Below are 19,777 nucleotides of genomic sequence, written 5' to 3'. Positions count from 1 at the left end.
AGGCTACCTACATTATGAGATTATTATGTCAGCAGAATAAGACCCTCAATATGTTTGGGAAAGGAGCATCAAGCTCATCACGTGCACTCACCACCCTGTTAAATTCATAATTTATCTGTAGCCTAAAACTGCATGGTTTCCCGAGTCGTAGTGGGACCACACAACATATCGCGTGACTCCAAGTTTACTTCGATATGATCGTTAGTATATCAATATTTGCGCATAAAGAGATCTCCACCGCAATTTCGCACATAATTTATTTTATCAACGCAAATAGATCCCACCATTTCGAACGAACAAATTGTCTGTCGGCATTTATTCAATTGTACCGGCATATCCTATTTCCATCAGCCAGGTCGTGATATTTTTCATGAGGCAGTTAATTCATCCACATGAAATGGTTGGATGGAAACCTGCGTATAGATATGGCTAGTATTTAAACAATTTACAAATTGTGGGACAGAATAAAGAAACATTTTGACTTCCCCTTGCCTCCCCCTCACGAGTTTGCTATCGTTATAGGTAGAATATATATTGCAAACTACTCGCGTCCTCTATCCTCGCCTTCTCAAACCCAATTGGATGAGGAAAAACCAGAGGTCCTTCCAATGGGTTTGGAGAAGGGAGGAGGAGGCGAAGAGAGAGCAGACGATTGAGATTCTCCCGCTGTCTAGCACGCGCTCGGTAATGTGGTCAATTTGTCAGCAGATGGGGGAAATGTTCATTGTAATTGATTAGTCCTTCTTGTGTAAAACGTGCAGACAATATCTGAAATGCAGACTGAAATACAGGCAGACACCCTATCATATTATTGGGCTATAGTAATGACTAATGTAATTAATTGTAATGAGTAATGTATTCTTATTACTTATGGGCAAACATCTGTTTTGTTGGGGCTCGTTTCCATGGACGTGGTTCATACTAATTCGAAATCAATAATATTCGAAACTGAAAATGTGTATCAATTTCTTAATTATAGCATTTTACTCTATGCGGTACCAACACAATTATATCAAATATTTGGGTACGTTTGGTGAAATACCCCTGGATGATCATTTTTTGGGGGGTATAAATACACATCATCCCCCCGCTTTCACACGATTGGTAGCGGTAGGAGGGCACGTACGTACGTACGTAGGTAGTCAGTCTCAGCCGCAGCCGCCAATCGACTCGAGGGAGGGACCATGTTGATATAAGAAAGGACTAGAATCGTTTGTTTGGAGCGGCACAACCATGGACAAGACTGCCGTGGTAAAAGTCGGTGCCGCGGCCAGTGCCAGTGTATGTGCCCTGTTCGGAGGTGTGGTTCTCGCCCAGTACATGTTCGCCAAGAAGAAGAGAGCGGGAAAAAAAACGAAGATCATCGAGATGGTGAGTGGACTCGCGCGTGCTGTTCATGCATGCATGCATTGCGCAGTCGCGGATGTTCCTAAAAATAGCAAGGCTGGTTTAGAGGTCATTATTTGCTGGGTGGCTATCATGGTGTCACGAAAAGCTGTCAAATCGTGACATGACAGTAATCTGACGCTGTTTGTTAGCTAGTCCAAGTGTAATAATGTTTTTGTTGAAAGAATGTAGGTACAGTGGTTTGTTTCCGAGTTATGCAAAGCCCCTTCTGCTCTAACCTCGAGCCCCCTCTCCAAAATGACAACTTAACAAGTTTTTAAGCCAAAGTAGTCTGCCTATCAAACAATTTCAACTGGTATGTCAAAATACGGACTTACAGGTCAGGTGTGAGCTTTACTTTTCACATTGCTTGTCCTCAAGCATCATTGCTAGATAAATCTTGTGATTCTGTAAGGTCCATTCTCAATTTTAGGACATGTAGCCTACCATCTATTAGTCGCTTCGAATCCGAGAGTGGAAGACTCCCCTCTCCCGTCTCTGAACATGTAAAGTTAGGCTCACTTTTTGCGAACAGTCCCATCACATGTCAGACTGAATAAACTTCATTTGAACGTACTTAACCTGTTCACAGATTTATGTATAGAAGATAATCTAAGACAAAATATTCAGAGTAGTGGCATTAACCAGACTTTCAGTACGCTGATCTGTATGTCGGTTTGTATTTTCAATGCTGAAATAATTCGCACAGGACTTGCCCAATTTGTCAACAATGGCCGAGTTTAACCTAAACACAGATCAAACATTGTACCTCGCAATTAGCTGGCAAATTCCACAAGCACTTTCAGCTATTTGCGAAGGAACGGGCTTTGATCGACAAAAGTTCGGTTACATTCCGCTATTGTTTACATATTGTGCATCACGTTAAATGCATCCGGATATGGAAAATACAAGCAAGAGATCCTACAGGCGCTGCAAAAAGTTGGGTAAACAACATTTTCCTGTGGTTAACCCACTTCCTACCGCCAAAAGGACTAACACCAAGGACAACCAGTAAAGTATTTTTTTAAAAGATGCACTATGCAGAAATCGCTTAGCCATTTTCTGGTTACTAAAATTCTAATAGTTCGTCTAATTTCAGTTTGTGACAAAACAAGCTAGTATAGTGTAGAGAATCATTGTACCATCTAAACTGCTGTGAAATATATTTTCCATAACCAAAAATATAGTATTTTAAGCTGTTTTGAAGCTGGTGTACAAACCTGAAAGGAAAAAGAAGCAAACTAAACTCAAGAACAGGAAGCATAGAAATAGCACACACAGAACATATCTACCGCTTCTTAGACTTGCTTTCAATGAGAATGACTGACAGATTTATAACACATTTCTATGTGAATTTGATCGTGTTGCCCAGAAAGTTACATATTGCAGCTTTAAATATCATTGTATTCAACATTCTGGTTTATAGAGACTTATCTTTTTACAGCGACTTCTTTCAGACTGATGTTTAGACAACCTACCATCAAAGCGTACAACTGTTAGCATTATGTGTAGCTGTTGGGCCTCAGCCTTGGTTAGATTTAGTGACCATCTGGATCAGATGACAAATGTATCTCAGTGAATGGAGGGGCAGGGAAGTGAACCTGGGTCGCTGCCAATCAGATTAACCAACTTGATGGGTATTGTAACGTGGCCATATATTGAGGATCGCTACACTGCCCCCCTTAAAACAGGAAGGCATGTCCCCGTGCTTTGACTTCTCGGCCCCCTCACACATCCGGGCAGCGCGTTCCGATGGCCTCACGGCCGCCATCCTACTTCTGATACCAATGTAGCGAACTGCGGGTCAGGGAAGTGAACCAGGGTCTCTGGTGTGAAAGGCAGCACACCAATAGGGTTAACCCACTTGGTGTCAATTGTAACATAGCTCATATAGCGAGAATTGCTACAGTATCTTTTTTGTTCATTTCTTTTTAGACAAAGTACAACAATAGTTTGAATTATTACATAGTACAACAATCACAGTGCCAATTGTGTCTGTGAAATGTTGCAGAATCATTGTTTGATATAGTGAAAGACAGGCCTTCGACTATCTGTACCTCACAGGCAGCCAGACACTTACGTTGTCTGATACATCACTAACCGGTGCAGAAGACAATTTAGCATTGTTTTACAGACGGCAGAGAGGGTGACCTCCATATACCTGTATTTACAGGATTTTACCCATATAAGCATGGCTAAATGGTTAGGAACTGTCAAGATCAAAACTATACCGAGCGTGCCCATGTTCAGAATGTGCAAAATATGTACTGAATGTCGCTAGAAAGACGTCCAAGGATAACTGGACCAGAATATGCATTATTCATATCCACTGAGTATACAAAACATGAATAACACCTGCTCTTTCCATGACAGACTGACTAGGTGATGCTATGATTCCTTATTGAGGTCATTTGATTAAATCCACTTCAGTGTAGATTAAGGGGAGGAGACTGGTTAAATAAGGATTTTTAAGCCTTGAGACATGGATTGACAAATATTTACGTTCCTTTGAACGGGGTATGATAGGTTTGTGTCAAACTGCAATGCTGCTGGGATTTTCATGCTCAATAGTTTCCCATCTGTATCAAGAATGGTCCACCACCCAAAGGACATCCAGCCAATTTGACCCAACTGTGGGAAGCGTTGGAGTCAGTATGGGCCAGCATCCATGTGGAACACTTTTTAGACACCTTTATAGAGTCCATGCCCTGACGAATTGGGGCAAAAGGAGGTGCAACTCAATATTAGGATGTTGTTCCTAATGTTTAGTATACTTGGTGTATGTCAATATTCTAGTCCTGAAGATGCCTTTTGGTCTTCTGTTTCACAGAACCTAGATAGTAGGCCTAAGGGTGGGCATGACATTTATTGTGTTGACCCATTCATTCACACACAACTTCTTCCAGGAATGACCTGCTGTCTGCTCTATTCCCTGCTTTCTGACTGGGGTTCTATTTAGGCAACCTTTGCTCTCTGCTTTTTATTACATTGTCCCCAGAATGGGAAGGACATCTGCTTTTGATGATGGCTCAACTGTTGTAAAAACACACATCCACTCCACAGTATCCAGTTGTAGCAGGCGTGTTCATGTAGCCTGATGTCCCAGCCCACAGTGGTGTCCTGCTGGTCAATGATGGGCATCTACTAAACTTTTCAGCAACCTTAACATGTGTAAATATTTGTATGAACATAACACGATTCAACAACTGAGACATAAACTGAACAAGTTCCACAGACATGTGACTAACAGATGGAATAATGTGTCCCTGAACAAAGGGGGGGGGGGGGGTGTCAAAAGTAACAGTCAGTATCTGGTGTGGCCACCAGCTGCATTAAGTACTGCAGTGCATCTTCTCCTCATGGACTGCATCATATTTACCAGTTCTTGCTGTGAGATGTTACCCCACTCTTCCACCAAGGCACCTGCAAGTTCCCGGACATTTCTGGGGGAATGGCCCTAGCCCTCACCTGCCGATCCAACAGGTCCCAGATGTGCTCAATGGGATTGAGATCCGGGCTCTTCGCTGGCCATGGCAGAACACTGACATTCCTGTCTCGCAGGAAATCACACACAGAACGAGCAGTATGACTGGTGGCATTGTCATGCTGGAGGGACATATCAGGATGAGCCTGCAGGAAGGCTACCACATGAGGGAGGAGGATGTCTTCCCTGTAACACACAGCGTTGAGATTGCCTGCAATGACAACAAGCTCAATCCGATGATGCTGTGAAACACCGCCCCAGACCATGGCGGACCCTCCACCTCTAAATCGATCCCACTCCAGAGTACAGGCCTCGGTGTAACGCTCATTCCTTCGATGATAAACGCAACTCCGACCATCATCCCTGGTGAGACAAAACCGCGACTCGTCAGTGAAGAGCACTTTTTTGCCAGTCCTGTCTGGTCCAGCGACGGTGGGTTTGTGCTTGTGGTCGACCGATTAATCGGAAGGGCCGCTTTCAAGTTTTCATAACAATCGTCATTTTTTGACACCGATTGTGGCCTATTACATTACATTGCATTCCACGAGGAGACTGCGTGGCAGGCTGACCACCTGTTTTGCGAGTGCAGCAAGAAGCCAAGATAAGTTGCTAGCTAGCATTAAAAATATAAAAAAACGATCAATCTTAACATAATCATTAGTTATCTACACATGGTTGATATTGCTAGTTTATCTAGCTTGTCCTGCGTTGCATATAATCGATGTGGTGCCTGTTAATTTCTCATCGAATCACAGCCTACTTCGCCAAACGGGTGTTGATTTAACAACCGCATTTGCGAAAAAAGCACTGTCGTTTAACCAATGTGTACCTAAACTTTAATGCCTTTAAAATCGAAGTTTATTTGTCACGTGCACTGAATACAACAGGTGTAGTAGACCTTACAGTGAAATTCTTACTTACAGGCTCCAACCAATAGTGCAAAAAAGGTATTATGTGAACAATGGGTAGGTAAAGACATAAAACAGTAAAAAGACAGGCAGTAAAAGTAGCGAGGCTACATACAGACACCGGTTAGTCAGGCTGTAGATATGGTTAGTGACTATGCATACATGATGAAAAGAGGGGGTGGTGGGTGGGACTCAATGCAGATAGCCCGGTTAGCCAATGTGCGGGAACACTGGTTGGTCGGCCCAATTAGGTAGTATGTACATGAATGTATAGTTAAAGTGACTATGCATATATGATAAACTAGTAGTATAAAAAGAGGGGGGGGGGCACACAATGCAAATAGTCCGGGTAGCTATTTGATTACCTGTTCAGGAGTCTTGTGGCTATTTTTAAACCTGCATCTTTAGTTAATATTGCCTGCTAACATGAATTTCTTTTAACTAGGGAAATTGTCAGGCAGAGTCAGGGTTTATGCAGCAGTTTGGGCTGCCTGGCTCGTTGGGAACTGTGTGAAGACCATTTCTTCCTAACAAAGACCGTAATTAATTTGCCAGAATTGTACATAATTATGACATTACATTGAAGGTTGTGCAATGTAACAGCAATATTTAGACTTATGGATGCCACCCTTTCCATAAAATACAGAATGGTTCAATGTGAAATGACTAGCTAGTTAGCGGGGTGTGCGCTAATAGCTTTTCAATCGGCGACGTCACTCGCTCTGAGACCTTGAAGTAGTTGTTTCCGTTGCTCTGCAAGGGCTGCAGCTTTTGTGGAGCGATGGGTAACGATGCTTCGAGGGTGGCTGTTGTCGGTGTCCCTGGTTCGAGCCCAGGTAGGGGCGAGGAGAGGGACGGAAGCTATACTGTTACACTGGCAATACTAAAGTGCCTATAAGAACATCCAATAGTCAAAGGTATATGAAATACAAATGGTATAGAGAGAAATAGTCCTATAATAACTACAACCTAAAACTTCTTACCTGGGAATATTGAAGACTCATGTTAAAAGGAACCACCAGCTTTCATATGTTCTGAGCAAGGAACTTAAACGTTAGCTTTTTTACATGGCACATATTGCACTTTTACTTTCTTCTCCAACACTGTTTTTGCATGATTTAAACCAAATAAATAAAATCTATGTATAGTAAGTTAAAATAAGTGTTCGTTCAGTATTGTTGTAATTGTCATTATTACAAATAATCGGCCGATTTATTCGCTATCAACTTTTTTTTGGTCCTCCGATAATCGCTATCGCCGTTGAAAAATCATAATCGGTTGACCTCTAATTTGTGCCCATAGGCCACGTTTTTGCCGGTGATGTCTGGTGAGGACCTGCCTTACAACAGGCCTACAAGCCCTCAGTTCAGCCTATTGCGGACAGTCTGAGCGCTGATGGAGGGATTGTGCGTTCCAGGTGTAACTCAGGCAGTTGTTGTTGCCATCCTGTACCTGTCCTGCAGGTGTGATGTTTGGCTGTACCGATCCTGTGCAGGTGTTGTTACACGTGGTCTGCCACTGCGAGGACGATCAGCTGTCCGTCCTGTCTCCCTGTAGCGCTGTCTTAGCGTCTCACAGTACGGACATTGCAATTTATTGCCCTGGCCACATCTGCAGTCCTCATGCCTCCTTGCAGCATGCCTAAGGCATGTTCACACTGATGAGCAGGTACCCTGGGCATCTTTCTTTTGTTGTTTTTCAGAGTCAGTAGAAAGGCCTCTTTAGTGTCCTAAGTTTTCATAACTGTGACCTTTATTGCCTACTGTCTGTAAGCTGTTACGTTCCACAGGTGCATGTTCATGAATTGTTTACGAAGAAGATTTTTACGAGTTATCTTTGAAAGACAGGGTCCTGAAAAAGGATGTTTCTTTTTTTGCTGAGTTGGGATTGAAATGGTCTCATGTATCTCGTGTATTGAACTTCATTGGCCACTAGATGGCAGATAAGAACAACACTTGTAATTCTTCATGCTTGCTCTCAAGCTAATAAACACATTCACTCCACTTTCTCCATGGGGAGATTGTTTGCCAGTCTTACTCAGAGCTGAACTGTTTTACTTCACATTAGACATCTTTTTCAGTTTGATCTGTGTAGCTGTTTCAGAAAAATATTGATACTCCATGTTCTATGGTGTTACATTTTCAAATTTAATTTGTCACGTGCCGAATACAGGTGTAGACCTTACAGTGAAATGCTTACTTACAAGCCCTTAACCAACAATGCAGTTTTAAGAAAATACATAAAGTAACAAATAATTAAAGGGCAGCAGTAAAATAACAATATTGAAGCTATATACAGAGGGTACCGGTTAGTCGAGGTAATTGAGGTAATATGTACATGTAGGTAGAGGTATTATCGTGACTATGCATAGATAATAAACAGGGTAGCAGCAGCGTGGGGGCGAATGCAAATAGTATTTTCATGATACTACTACTCTTTCAGTATTACTTTCAAATTATTACTTTGACTCCAGCATAGAACCAGTGTCTTTACATGACGGTTAGGCCTATACAGTGTGAGCTGTTTTGGTCTGTTTTTGTGTCGTGTGCATGTCTGTCAAGGGTTATTTTTACTTGTTTTGTACACTAGAAGTGTGTGTGTGTGTGTGGTTAGCTAACACAGGTGACTAGGAAGGGTTGGCGCAGGTGACTAGGAAGGGTTGGCGCAGGTGACTAGGAAGGGTTGGCGCAGGTGACTAGGAAGGGTTGGCGCAGGTGACTAGGAAGGGTTGGCGCAGGTGACTAGGAAGGGTTGGCGCAGGTGACTAGGAAGGGTTGGCGCAGGTGACTAGGAAGGGTTGGCGCAGGTGACTAGGAAGGGTTGGCGCAGGTGTCTAGGAAGGGTTGGCGCAGGTGACTAGGAAGGGTTGGCGCAGGTGACTAGGAAGGGTTGGCGCAGGTGACTAGGAAGGGTTGGCGCAGGTGACTAGGAAGGGTTGGCGCAGGTGTCTAGGAAGGGTTGGCGCAGGTGTCTAGGAAGGGTTGGCGCAGGTGTCTAGGAAGGGTTGGCGCAGGTGTCTAGGAAGGGTTGGCGCAGGTGTCTAGGAAGGGTTGGCGCAGGTGAGGAGAGCACATAGTTGTTACCGTATCACATACAGCCTATAGAATGGATCTCTCTACCTTTTCTATGTGTATTGGAGCTATTTATATGTGCAGTAAATGGGATCTTCACCCAAAAAGAGTAACATTTGGAAAACTGATTTTTGTGGATATGTTATGGACAGCTCTCTCCTGTGCCAGTGGCTTTTCATAGGGAATCGCCACTACAATGTGGTTAAGTCGCTTAACAAAGTCTAAGCTTAAAAAGTCCAAGGAATGGTGGCTGACATAATAGAGTACAGGCGTATATTGCCGGATTAGTGTTCTTGTTTGGCTGAGGTCACAATGTTCTCTCTGGCTTCTCCTGTGACATGGTAGGCTTATCCAGGGGCAACAGAGTTACAACCTTTGTCGAGAGGGAGTTTATCTACGACAGAGCGGACTGTGCCTGTGGTGATATTGTTAGCTGAAGAGCTCTTACAGCAGACACTGTCTACTTATTCATATTTATGAGGCGTGGAGTATAGGGCCAAGGGGATCTGTCTGTTTCTCTTACAGACTTTCTTTCAATGGGGCAGACCTCTAATAGGACAATTTCTACTCCACCCCAGAGCCAATACTATTTTAGGTTTTTCAGTGGGCACTACAGGTTTTAAGAGAAATGCATTTTAATGAGCATGTTATTAAGCTATCATGAAATGTTCTGTGGCAATGTGGATGATACTTTTCCAAACTAAATCGGGCCCAACAACAACGTTACTTTAATCACAGAGCAGCACACGCAGCTTATCAGAATGCTGTTCTAGGGAAATGAGTGTCCAAGCCTGCATGGCAAAGTCACCATTTTGGCTCAAAGTCAAAACTCTTGAACTAAACTGTCAGCAGCATGCCCTCACAGCCTTTATTAATGTATTTTTTTTTTCTCTTCTGCCCTTGTTCCCCATACGTCTTTTTATTTACATTTGCTGCAGAAATGTTCAGTAGATTATTTTACATTGACTGATTCACCCTGATTCCCTATATCTGTGTAGGCATAATGCTGTCACAAATGCACAGGTAAATGGAGATGCCTCAAAGCACCTCTTCCACTCTGTTGCCCGATGGCTGATGGTAGACTGAATGCAGACTACTACAAATGAACTCCAGCCCTGTGTCCTCTGTAACCTTTGACTCTAGTGAACAAGGCTGGGGGGGTGGAGGACGAGACACGCTCCGCTGTAGAAAGGAATGTTGAGCCAGCACTTTCACGGGTGTTGAAAAAGTTACAAACTGACAATGGGTTTTAAATGCTGTCCCCCCCCCCCCCCCCCCCCAAAAAAAAATAATAATTTGGGTCTGGCAGAATCACCAATGGACTCCCTTTCAACACCTGATGTTTGACAGTTTTCCAAGGATTGTTGAAAATGAAAGCCTAGCCTATTTATGGGGGAATTTTTTTTGTCTTGTATATCCTTGTCATTTTAAATGTCTTACACTAACGCAGTCTTTTGTTTATATCAGGTTTTAACCTACTGCCCCAAGGCTTGGGTGAGGTTGGATTTCTCACCTACATATGATACCAGTGTTAGAAACCCAACAGTCACCATGGTAGAAAAAATTTAGACCTGAATGATTGGCCAGCCCTTACGTTGTATAGTTATTTGCTCAATGTTGATTGGATAGGGGGGGGTGTGTGTGTGTGTGTGTAGTCTTAGTTTGGTGAGATGCGATTAGAACTCTCTGCCTGAGTTAGGCCTATTGAAAGGTGGTATGTGACCCTGCAGCTGAGGTAGGGATTCTCAAGTCCTAAGCATGCTATGTGCTAGGCATAAGTCATGACTGACTCCTAACACTGACGAGCTCTTACATATTGCCATGCTCACGTGCTATTCGCAACTGACATTTCCGACTTGCTAATTTGTTTTAGTTATACACGTGCCTCGTTCAACAAATCAGCAAGTTAGAAATGTCAGAGTTTCGACTAGCATGTGAACGCGGCATATAACCTACAGAAAAAAACTCAGATGGCTTCTCATTGGTGGAGAGCAGAGTGGATGAACCATGACCCTTAGACCCTGGGTATTCCATAGCCGTGCACACACAATGTTTGGGGTAGGGTAGGGGTCTTGAAATGTGTGCGTGCTCAGCGTTGGAGAAATCCACCTCAGTTTTTCATCCCTGGCCTGCCAATAATCCAGACAAGTGGGGGGGCTGATTCTGTTGCATCATGTGATTGGAATGGATTCCAGTTACAGTACCTCTTAAAAGGGTCAAAGGTAAACTACTGCCATGGGGCTATTCCATGTTACCGCTCATCTACTTGTGTTTTTTAAGACATGTTAATTTAATCTTTGTCATGTGTTTATGACACATTGAAGCTGTGTGTGAGTTGTTAATTTGCGTGTCAGTGTGCTTGTCATGCCTCTTACAAAGGGGAGGGCATATCTAATCCAATCTATTTTAGGTGACGCCCCCTCTTGCGTTGCCTATATAAGCCCTCTGCTGACAGAGAACCTTTTCTTCACTCCCTTCACTTGTTTTGTGCAAGACCAGAGGAAAAGGTAAGTGTGTGTGCTGCTGGTCAGAGCCCTGCTGGTCAGAGCCCTGCTGGTCAGAGCCCTGCTGGTCAGAGCCCTGCTGGTCAGCCCTGCTGGTCAGAGCCCTGCTGGTCAGAGCCCTGCTGGTCAGAGCCCTGCTGGTCAGAGCCCTGCTGGTCAGAGCCCTGCTGGTCAGAGCCCTGCTGGTAGCACCAGCTTCAAATTGCTCTGGAGGGTCAGAAAATGACTAGGCTGCAAATGATATTTTATTTAACGTTCATGTGTTGGAGAAAAGATGTACTGAATGCATGGAAGAAGATGGGAATTCATGGATAGTTATGTAGTCTATACTGTAAAATATTAGAGGAGGGTGTGTTAATAATTGATAGTTGTAAATAGGTATGACTGGTATTCGGCGCTATGAGTGTGGATTCTGCTCTCCCTTATCTAATATTCAAGAATGAGTTACAAAGGTGTCGTCTGTGTTTTTAAGACCAAAGAATGTTGTCAATGCAGCCTATGTATCTTGAACGGTGTATTTCTTAGGAGACAGCGACACATGACATTGAGTAAACAACTCAAATGTACCAAAGGAGAGGGTGTTCTGTTCCATGGATCAGGGATGTAAATCTGTAAGGGAAGACTGAAAGGAGTCCTGAGCCCCCAGTGTATTACATTAAGTGGAGTGAGAGGGTTGTAAGAAGGGGGGGTGAAGTCATAACCTTGGACGCTGATACCACAGAACAGTCTCGGTACGCTGTTGCATACCACTTTGATGGGTGTGTGTGCACGAAGTTTGTTCATGGGGTGTGGGCTATTTCCATAGTGAAACACACTCTGGTGAAGGAATACCCAGGTATCTAGTATACACTAGAGGTCGACCGATTATGATCTATCAACACCGATACCGATTTATTGGTGGACCAAAAAAAGCCGATGCCGATTTTATATACACTGCTCAAAAAAATAAAGGGAACACTAAAATAACACATCCTAGATCTGAATGAAATAATCTTATTAAATACTTTTTTCTTTACATAGTTGAATGTGCTGACAACAAAATCACAGAAACATAATCAATTTTATCAACCCATGGAGGTCTGGATTTGGAGTCGCACTCAAAATTAAAGTGGAAAACCACACTACAGGCTGATCCAACTTTGATATAATGTCCTTAAAACAAGTCAAAATGAGGCTCAGTAGTGTGTGTGGCCTCCACGTGCCTGTATGACCTCCCTACGTCGCCTGGGCATGCTCCTGATGACAGTCTCCTGGACAGTCTGTGGTGCAACGTGGCGTTGGTGGATGGAGCGAGACATGATGTCCCAGATGTGCTCAATTGGATTCAGGTCTGGGGAACGGGCGGGCCAGGCCATAGCATCAATACCTTCCTCTTGCAGGAACTGCTGACACACTCCAGCCACTTGAGGTCTAGCATTGTCTTGCATTAGGAGGAACCCAGGGCCAACCGCACCAGCATATGGTCTCACAAGGGGTCTGAGGATCTCATCTCGGTACCTAATGGCAGTCAGGCTACCTCTGGCGAGCACATGGAGGGCTGTGCGGCCCCCCAAAGAAATGCCACCCCACACCATGACTGACCCACCGCTAAACCGGTCATCCTGGAGGATGTTGCAGGCAGCAGAACCTTCTCCATGGCGTCTCCAGACTGTCACGTCTGTCACGTGCTCAGTGTGAACCTGCTTTCATCTGTGAAGAGCACAGGGCGCCAGTGGCGAATTTGCCAATCTTGGTGTTCTCTGGCAAATGCCAAACGTCCTGCACGGTGTTGGGCTGTAAGCACAACCCCCACCTGTGGACGTCGGGCCCTCATACCACCCTCATGGAGTCTGTTTCTGACTGTTTGAGCAGACACATGCACATTTGTGGCCTGCTGGAGGTCATTTTGCAGGGTTCTGGCAGTGCTCCTTGCACAAAGGCGGCGGTAGCGGTCCTGCTGCTGGGTTGTTGCCCTCCTACGGCCTCCTCCACGTCTCCTGATGTACTGGCCTGTCTCCTGGTAGCGCCTCCATGCTCTGGACACTACGCTGACAGACACAGCAAACCTTCTTGCCACAGCTCGCATTGATGTGCCATCCTGGATGAGCTGCACTACCTGAGCCACGTGTGTGGGTTGTAGACTCCGTCTCATGCTACCACTAGAGTGAAAGCACCGCCAGCATTCAAAAGGGACCAAAACATCAGCCAGGAAGCATAGGAACTGAGAAGTGGTCTGTGGTCCCCACCTGCAGAACCACTCCTTTATTGGGGGTGTCTTGCTAATTGCCTATAATTTCCACCTGTTGTCTATTCCATTTGCACAACAGCATGTGAAATGTATTGTCAATCAGTGTTGCTTCCTAAGTGGACAGTTTGATTTCACAGAAGTGTGATTGACTTGGAGTTACATTGTGTTGTTTAAGTGTTCACTTTTATTTTTTTGAGCAGTATATATTTGTAATAATGACAATTACAACAGTACTGAATGAACAAGGAACACAGATTTAATTTAAGTTAAAATAAATTAAATCTATGTATTATATTATTTAGTCTCTAAATAATGACACATCCTCAATTTGGTTTAAATAATGCGAAAACGGTGTTGGGGAAGAACGTAAAAGTGCAATATGTGCCATGTAAAAAAGCTAACGATTAAGGTCCTTGCTCAGAACATATGGCTGGTTCTTCAATATTCCCAGTTAAGAAGTTTTAGGTTGTAGTTATTATAGGACTATTTCTCTCTCTACCATTTATAGGCTTAGAGATGGGCTTGAAGTCATAAACAGCGCTCTGCTTCAAACCTTGCTAAGAGCTGCTGGCAAACGCAGTAAAGTTTGAATGAATGCTTACGAGCCTGCTGCTGCCTACCACCGCTCAGTCAGACTGCTCTATCAAATCATAGACTTAATTATAATATAATAAACGCAGAAATACGAGCCTTTGGTTATTTAATATGATCAAATACGGAAACATTTCGAAAACAAAACGTTTATTCTTTCAGTGAAATACGGAACCGTTCCCCATTTTATTTTTATTTTCAAACGGGTGGCAAATCTAAATATTGTTACATTGAAGGTTGTGCAATGTTAGGTCATAATTATGTAAAATTCTGGCAAATTAGTTCGCAACGAGCCAGGCGGGCCAAACTGTTGCATATACCCTAACTGAGTGCAATAAAGGCAAGAGAAGTGACACAATTTCCCTAGTTAATATTGCCTGCTAACATCAATTTCTTAACTAAATATGCGGGTTTAAAAAAAATCTACTTCTGTGTATTGATTTTAAGAAAGTCATTGCTGTTTATGATTAGGTACATTCATGCAACGATTGCTTTTTAAAACATCACCCGTTTAGCGAAGTTGGCTGTGATTCAATGATAAATTAACAGGCACCGCATTGATTATATGCAACGCGGGACAAGCTAGTTAACTACACATGGTTGATATTACTAGGTTAACTAGTGATTATGTGAAGATTGTTTTTTTTTTTTTTTTTTTTTTATAAGCTAAGTTTAATGCTAGCTAGCAACTTACCTTGGCTCCTTGCTGCATTCGCATAACAGGTAGTCAGTCTGCCACGCAGTCTCCTCGTGGAATGCAATGTAATTGGCGTCCAAAAATGCTGATTACCGAATATTTAAAAAAAAAAATAATTAAAAAAAAATTGTTATGAAAACTTGAAATCGGCCATGCTGATTAATCGGTCGACCTCTAGTTTACACCCCCTATCTTCCCCAGCTCCACCCCCATCAGTTAAGGTTGGCCTTTATTAGCAACCTTAAAAATGCACTCATGGGGAGAAAAGTGTGTGTGCACGCACCAGCTGGAGGTTATATTCATGGTTGTTGCATTCCTGCCCTGACATGTCAACGGAGCTATAGATCTCTTTCTCTCTTTCTCTCTCGTTCTCTCTCTTTCTCTCTCTTTCTCTCTCTTTCTCTCTCTTTCTCTCTCTTTCTCTCTCTTTCTCTTTCTCTTTCTCTTTCTCTTTCTCTTTCTCTTCACCTGAACCTAGTTCATTGCCTGATCATTAGACCACCAAGTAGCTAAGATTGAATAGAAAATATTGGTGTCTGCAGCCCTGGAAGTTGTTTGTGGTTCAGGTCTCCTCCCTCCTGGCCTGGGGCTTGTTTGGGTGGTGATCAGTTATGTACAGAAGGAGCCATAACATCAGCTGTTCCACTGCTCTGGCCCTGGGGAGATGGGGGCTGGGGCACGAGGGGAGAGGGGTGTTGTGATATCCAGTTAGTCTACTCCTGGCTCATCTTACCTTGGCCCAGAAAATGGTGACCTTTTTTAAACTTGACCTGCACCCCACCAAATACTAACCATGGGCTCAAGTTAACCTCAACACTTTCTTTTTTATTGAGTCCTCTTCCCCTTCCGGAGGGGTATTCTTTTCAATGATTGAGTTGAAGTGATATTATCGATTCAGTGATGGGTGTTACATGTTACTTTGTAGAAGTAATATTAGAAGCATACTTAACGATCTCTTTCTGTGTCTTTTCATCCTCTCCATCTCTCAGATGCCAGAGTTTGAGAAGAACACGGTCCACATGAGGGATCCAGAGCGGGTGGAGCAGATCATCTGTGGCATGATCAAGGGTGGCGCCTCCAAACTACAGGTACAGTAGGAGGGGAAGGGTGTGCTAAAAGAAAAGGGCTGTTTGTATTGGCTGAACAGTGACACCCTGTGGTGACAGTAGGATGGCCAGAGTTATCACTGACTCCCCTCCATGGCTCTCCTGGTTTTGTTTTTAGGTCATCACTGACTTTGACATGACGTTAAGCCGGTTCGCAGTCAACGGCAAACGCTGCCCCACGTGTCATAGTAAGTACAACATAAAACCAGCTCAACATTCACTGGCATTCTAAATAAGTTACCTACCTGTGACTGTCTCCAGCCTGTCCGTCTCTCCACAGATATCATTGACAACTGCAAGCTTGTCACCGAAGATTGTAGGACAAAGGTTAGTTTTATGTTACTATTGCGTAATAGTATTTGTAGGCATCACAAAAGCATAAATGTACTAGCATGTGTTAACGCTAATTGATTTTCCCTCTGTCTTTTAGTTACTGGAGCTTAAGAACACATATTACCCCATAGAGATCGACCCCCATCTAACGATGGAGGAGAAGTATCCATTTATGGTAGAATGGTGAGTAGATGCGCGCGCGCACACACACACACACACGTGCAATTGCTCTCGCTAATGCACACTCTGTGTGTGTTGACAGGTATTTTAAGTCCCACACATTACTGGTGGAGCAGAGGCTACAGAAGGACAAACTCTCTGAGGTGGTGAGAGACTCGGATGCCTGCCTGAGGTAAGACCTGATAGAAAATGTTGAAATAATTTAAACTACAGAAAGCAGCTCAGGACACAAGTTGAACCGGAGTGGCCGTTATTGCCGCTTCATGAACATGAGCTCTACGAAATATTATTTATCATTTATTTCTGCCTGTGAATAATTTTCATTCATATAAGCTGTATGTCAGTCCCACAGGGAGGGCTATGAGTGGTCCTAATGCTTACATGTCTGTCCCACAGGAAGGGCTATGAATGGTCCTAATACTTACATGTCTGTCCCACAGGGATGGCTATGAGTGGTCCTAATGCTTACATGTCTGTCCCACAGGGAGGGGCTATGAGTGGTCCTAATGCTTACATGTCTGTCCCACAGGGAGGGGCTATGAGTGGTCCTAATGCTTACATGTCTGTCCCACAGGGAGGGGCTATGAGTGGTCCTAATGCTTACATGTCTGTCCCACAGGGAGGGGCTATGAGTGGTCCTAATGCTTACATGTCTGTCCCACAGGGAGGGGCTATGAGTGGTCCTAATGCTTACATGTCTGTCCCACAGGGAGGGGCTATGAGTGGTCCTAATGCTTACATGTCTGTCCCACAGGGAGGGGCTATGAGTGGTCCTAATGCTTACATGTCTGTCCCACAGGGAGGGGCTATGAGTGGTCCTAATGCTTACATGTCTGTCCCACAGGGAGGGGCTATGAGTGGTCCTAATGCTTACATGTCTGTCCCACAGGGAGGGGCTATGAGTGGTCCTAATGCTTACATGTCTGTCCCACAGGGAGGGGCTATGAGTGGTCCTAATGCTTACATGTCTGTCCCACAGGGAGGGGCTATGAGTGGTCCTAATGCTTACATGTCTGTCCCACAGGGAGGGGCTATGAGTGGTCCTAATGCTTACATGTCTGTCCCACAGGGAGGGGCTATGAGTGGTCCTAATGCTTACATGTCTGTCCCACAGGGAGGGCTATGAGTGGTCCTAATGGTTACATGTCTGTCCCACAGGGAGGGCTATGAGCCGTTCTTTGACAGGCTCCAGCAGCACAACGTGCCCGTGTTCATCTTCTCAGCGGGTCTGGGGGACGTCCTGGAGGAGATCATCCACCAGGCGGGGGTCTACCACCCCAACGTCAAGGTGGTGTCCAACTTCATGGACTTCGACGAGAATGTAAGTCGCCCCCGTCCCTCGGAGAGCTTGGTTACATGCTGAGGATAGGCCTGAGTTTCTGAGTGTTGATAAAGCTGATAATAAAGCTATGGTTCTGCCTGGGTGGATGCATTGCATTCGCATCAGTTGGCTCCATTCCATTTAAAGTGAAGTATTTTTCTTCTCTCAGGGCGAGCTGAGGGGCTTCAAGGGAGAGCTGATCCATGTGTTCAACAAGCACGATGGCGCCCTGCGCAACACGGAGTACTTCAAACAGGTGAAGGACAACTGCAACATCGTGCTGCTGGGAGACTCGTTAGGTGACCTCAACATGGCTGACGGCGTGCCCAATGTGGAGAACATCCTCAAGATCGGCTTCCTCAACGACAAGGTACCCACAACCCACCCTTATGACCCCCCCCCCCCCAAAAATCGCCAGTCAGCAACTATCTGCTCCCATCACCAACTAAATTGCTGGATATTAATAGTCTAAAGATGTGACTGATATGAAAGTATGAGGTTATGTGCGTGTCTGTGCCAATCTGTATAGTAACTTCTCTCTTCCCTGGCAGGTGGAGGATCGTTTGGAGAAATATCTGGACTCTTATGACATCGTCCTGGTAAAGGACGAGACTCTAGATGTGCCCAATTCCATCCTTCAGAAGATTATATAACCCCCCCCCCCACATCATACTGAAACACTTCCCCCAACCCATGGAAAATGAGCCAACCTCTGGACCCCCAGACGGATGTTACTGGCCCCCCGCCACTGACTCTCAGCCCCTCGACATGCACTAGCTCCATGGGCACCACTCCTTGGATCCCACCTCTGCCACCAACCATAGGGTCATGGTTGGGTACTGGATGGTCCCTTCACTTCTTTATGAAGACATTTCTTCTCCTCTCAATGAACTATTTTAAAGTACACAGCCTCAGTGTCTGTCTGCAACCTTGTCAACATCCTCCACCCCATAACTACAAAGTAATAGCAACCCAAAAAAAGCTAACTAAATCTTTTATAATTTGCATGTTATTGTTATTCATCATTTTTTTAAATTGTAATGCTTATATCAGTTTGCAAATCATAAACCGAGCATCCACACAAGAACACAGCGACGTCTTTGGAACAGTCCTAGCATGCATTTCACCACACTACGTCACCTTGCATTGTGCAACAGCTTGGCTACAGGAGTCAATGTAGGTCTGAAAAAATAACTTGAACCTGTCTATGGGTGAACCATACTCAGACACTGGTATGAGTATTATCAGTGGTTTTATGGATCTAGTAATGGATTCTGTCTTGCAGAAGAAAAGCCATGTAGACACCTCTTATCCGTTTTCACATGGGGACTGCCATGTAAATAGACTGCATGGTTGTTATAGATACCCTATGGTGCTTATATCAAGAAATGAAACAATTGTCAATGAGTTGAGATAATAGTAGTAACTAGTGGTGCTAAAGTTTTTTTTATAAGTTAGTTATGGGTTACTACTGTTAGTGTAAAATAAAGTGCTACCAAAGAAGTCATTACACAGAGGAAAGGTAGCCTAGTCAATAGGCAGTATATTACAAGAGAACACCACTGGGTAAAGCACCGTTGTCTGTGGATCAGCGACAATAAGACTAATATTTTGTTTAACTTGGCCTTTTATCCACACCTATTGACTTTTTTAAAATTTTGTGGTTCAAATTTGAACTCTACCTCAAGCTTGGAAATGTTTCTTACCCCCCTTAAGTTTCTCAGTTTTGTCTTGCACATGTTTGATTATTTTAAATGTTAGCATTTTAAACGTGCTGCTACTCCTGCATGTTGCCTTTTCTTAACTTTGAATTTGTCTAAAGGACAGTGGGGAAAAAAATAAAACTTGTCAAATAACTTTTTTTTGTGTTCAACTGTAGGTTGTGTGGTGATTGTGGTTGAAACCAAGCTGTAATACCAAAATAGACCTCTAGATGACGACAAAGTCCAACTAAATGTGAAGTTTCACT

At 44.0% G+C, this 19,777-nt stretch overlaps 1 protein-coding gene across 2 annotated transcripts; it reads left to right on the top strand.

The window, feature by feature from the left end:
- Window positions 1-1,148: 1,148 nt before the first annotated feature.
- Window positions 1,149-19,669, top strand: LOC115176683 (cytosolic 5'-nucleotidase 3). Of its 2 annotated transcripts, none has more exons than XM_029736879.1 (9): window positions 1,149-1,371; window positions 15,858-15,956; window positions 16,093-16,162; window positions 16,255-16,301; window positions 16,405-16,490; window positions 16,570-16,659; window positions 17,646-17,808; window positions 17,978-18,178; window positions 18,360-19,669. In XM_029736879.1, the coding sequence occupies exons 1-9, from the start codon at window positions 1,234-1,236 to the stop codon at window positions 18,459-18,461; spliced, it is 996 nt and encodes a 331-aa protein (XP_029592739.1). In that variant the 5' UTR covers window positions 1,149-1,233; the 3' UTR covers window positions 18,462-19,669. The 2 variants fall into 2 exon arrangements, with proteins under 2 accessions (XP_029592739.1, XP_029592740.1); XM_029736880.1 differs by lacking the exon at window positions 1,149-1,371 and adding an exon at window positions 11,260-11,356.
- The last annotated feature ends 108 nt before the right edge of the window (window positions 19,670-19,777 follow it).

Source organism: Salmo trutta, chromosome 37 (genome assembly GCF_901001165.1).
Source record: "Salmo trutta chromosome 37, fSalTru1.1, whole genome shotgun sequence".
NCBI classification, from domain to species: Eukaryota; Metazoa; Chordata; class Actinopteri; order Salmoniformes; family Salmonidae; genus Salmo; species Salmo trutta.
Note: the sequence above shows the minus strand (reverse complement) of the source record. Positions and strands in the feature narration are given on the sequence as shown.

Coding starts and splice junctions, on each gene's coding strand:
- LOC115176683 (XM_029736879.1), top strand. CDS start 1,234: ATGGACAAGACTGCCGTGGTAAAAGTCGGTGCCGCGGCCAGTGCCAGT. Junction 1,372..15,857: donor AAACGAAGATCATCGAGATG/GTGAGTGGACTC, acceptor TCCATCTCTCAG/ATGCCAGAGTTTGAGAAGAA. Junction 16,302..16,404: donor CCGAAGATTGTAGGACAAAG/GTTAGTTTTATG, acceptor TCTGTCTTTTAG/TTACTGGAGCTTAAGAACAC.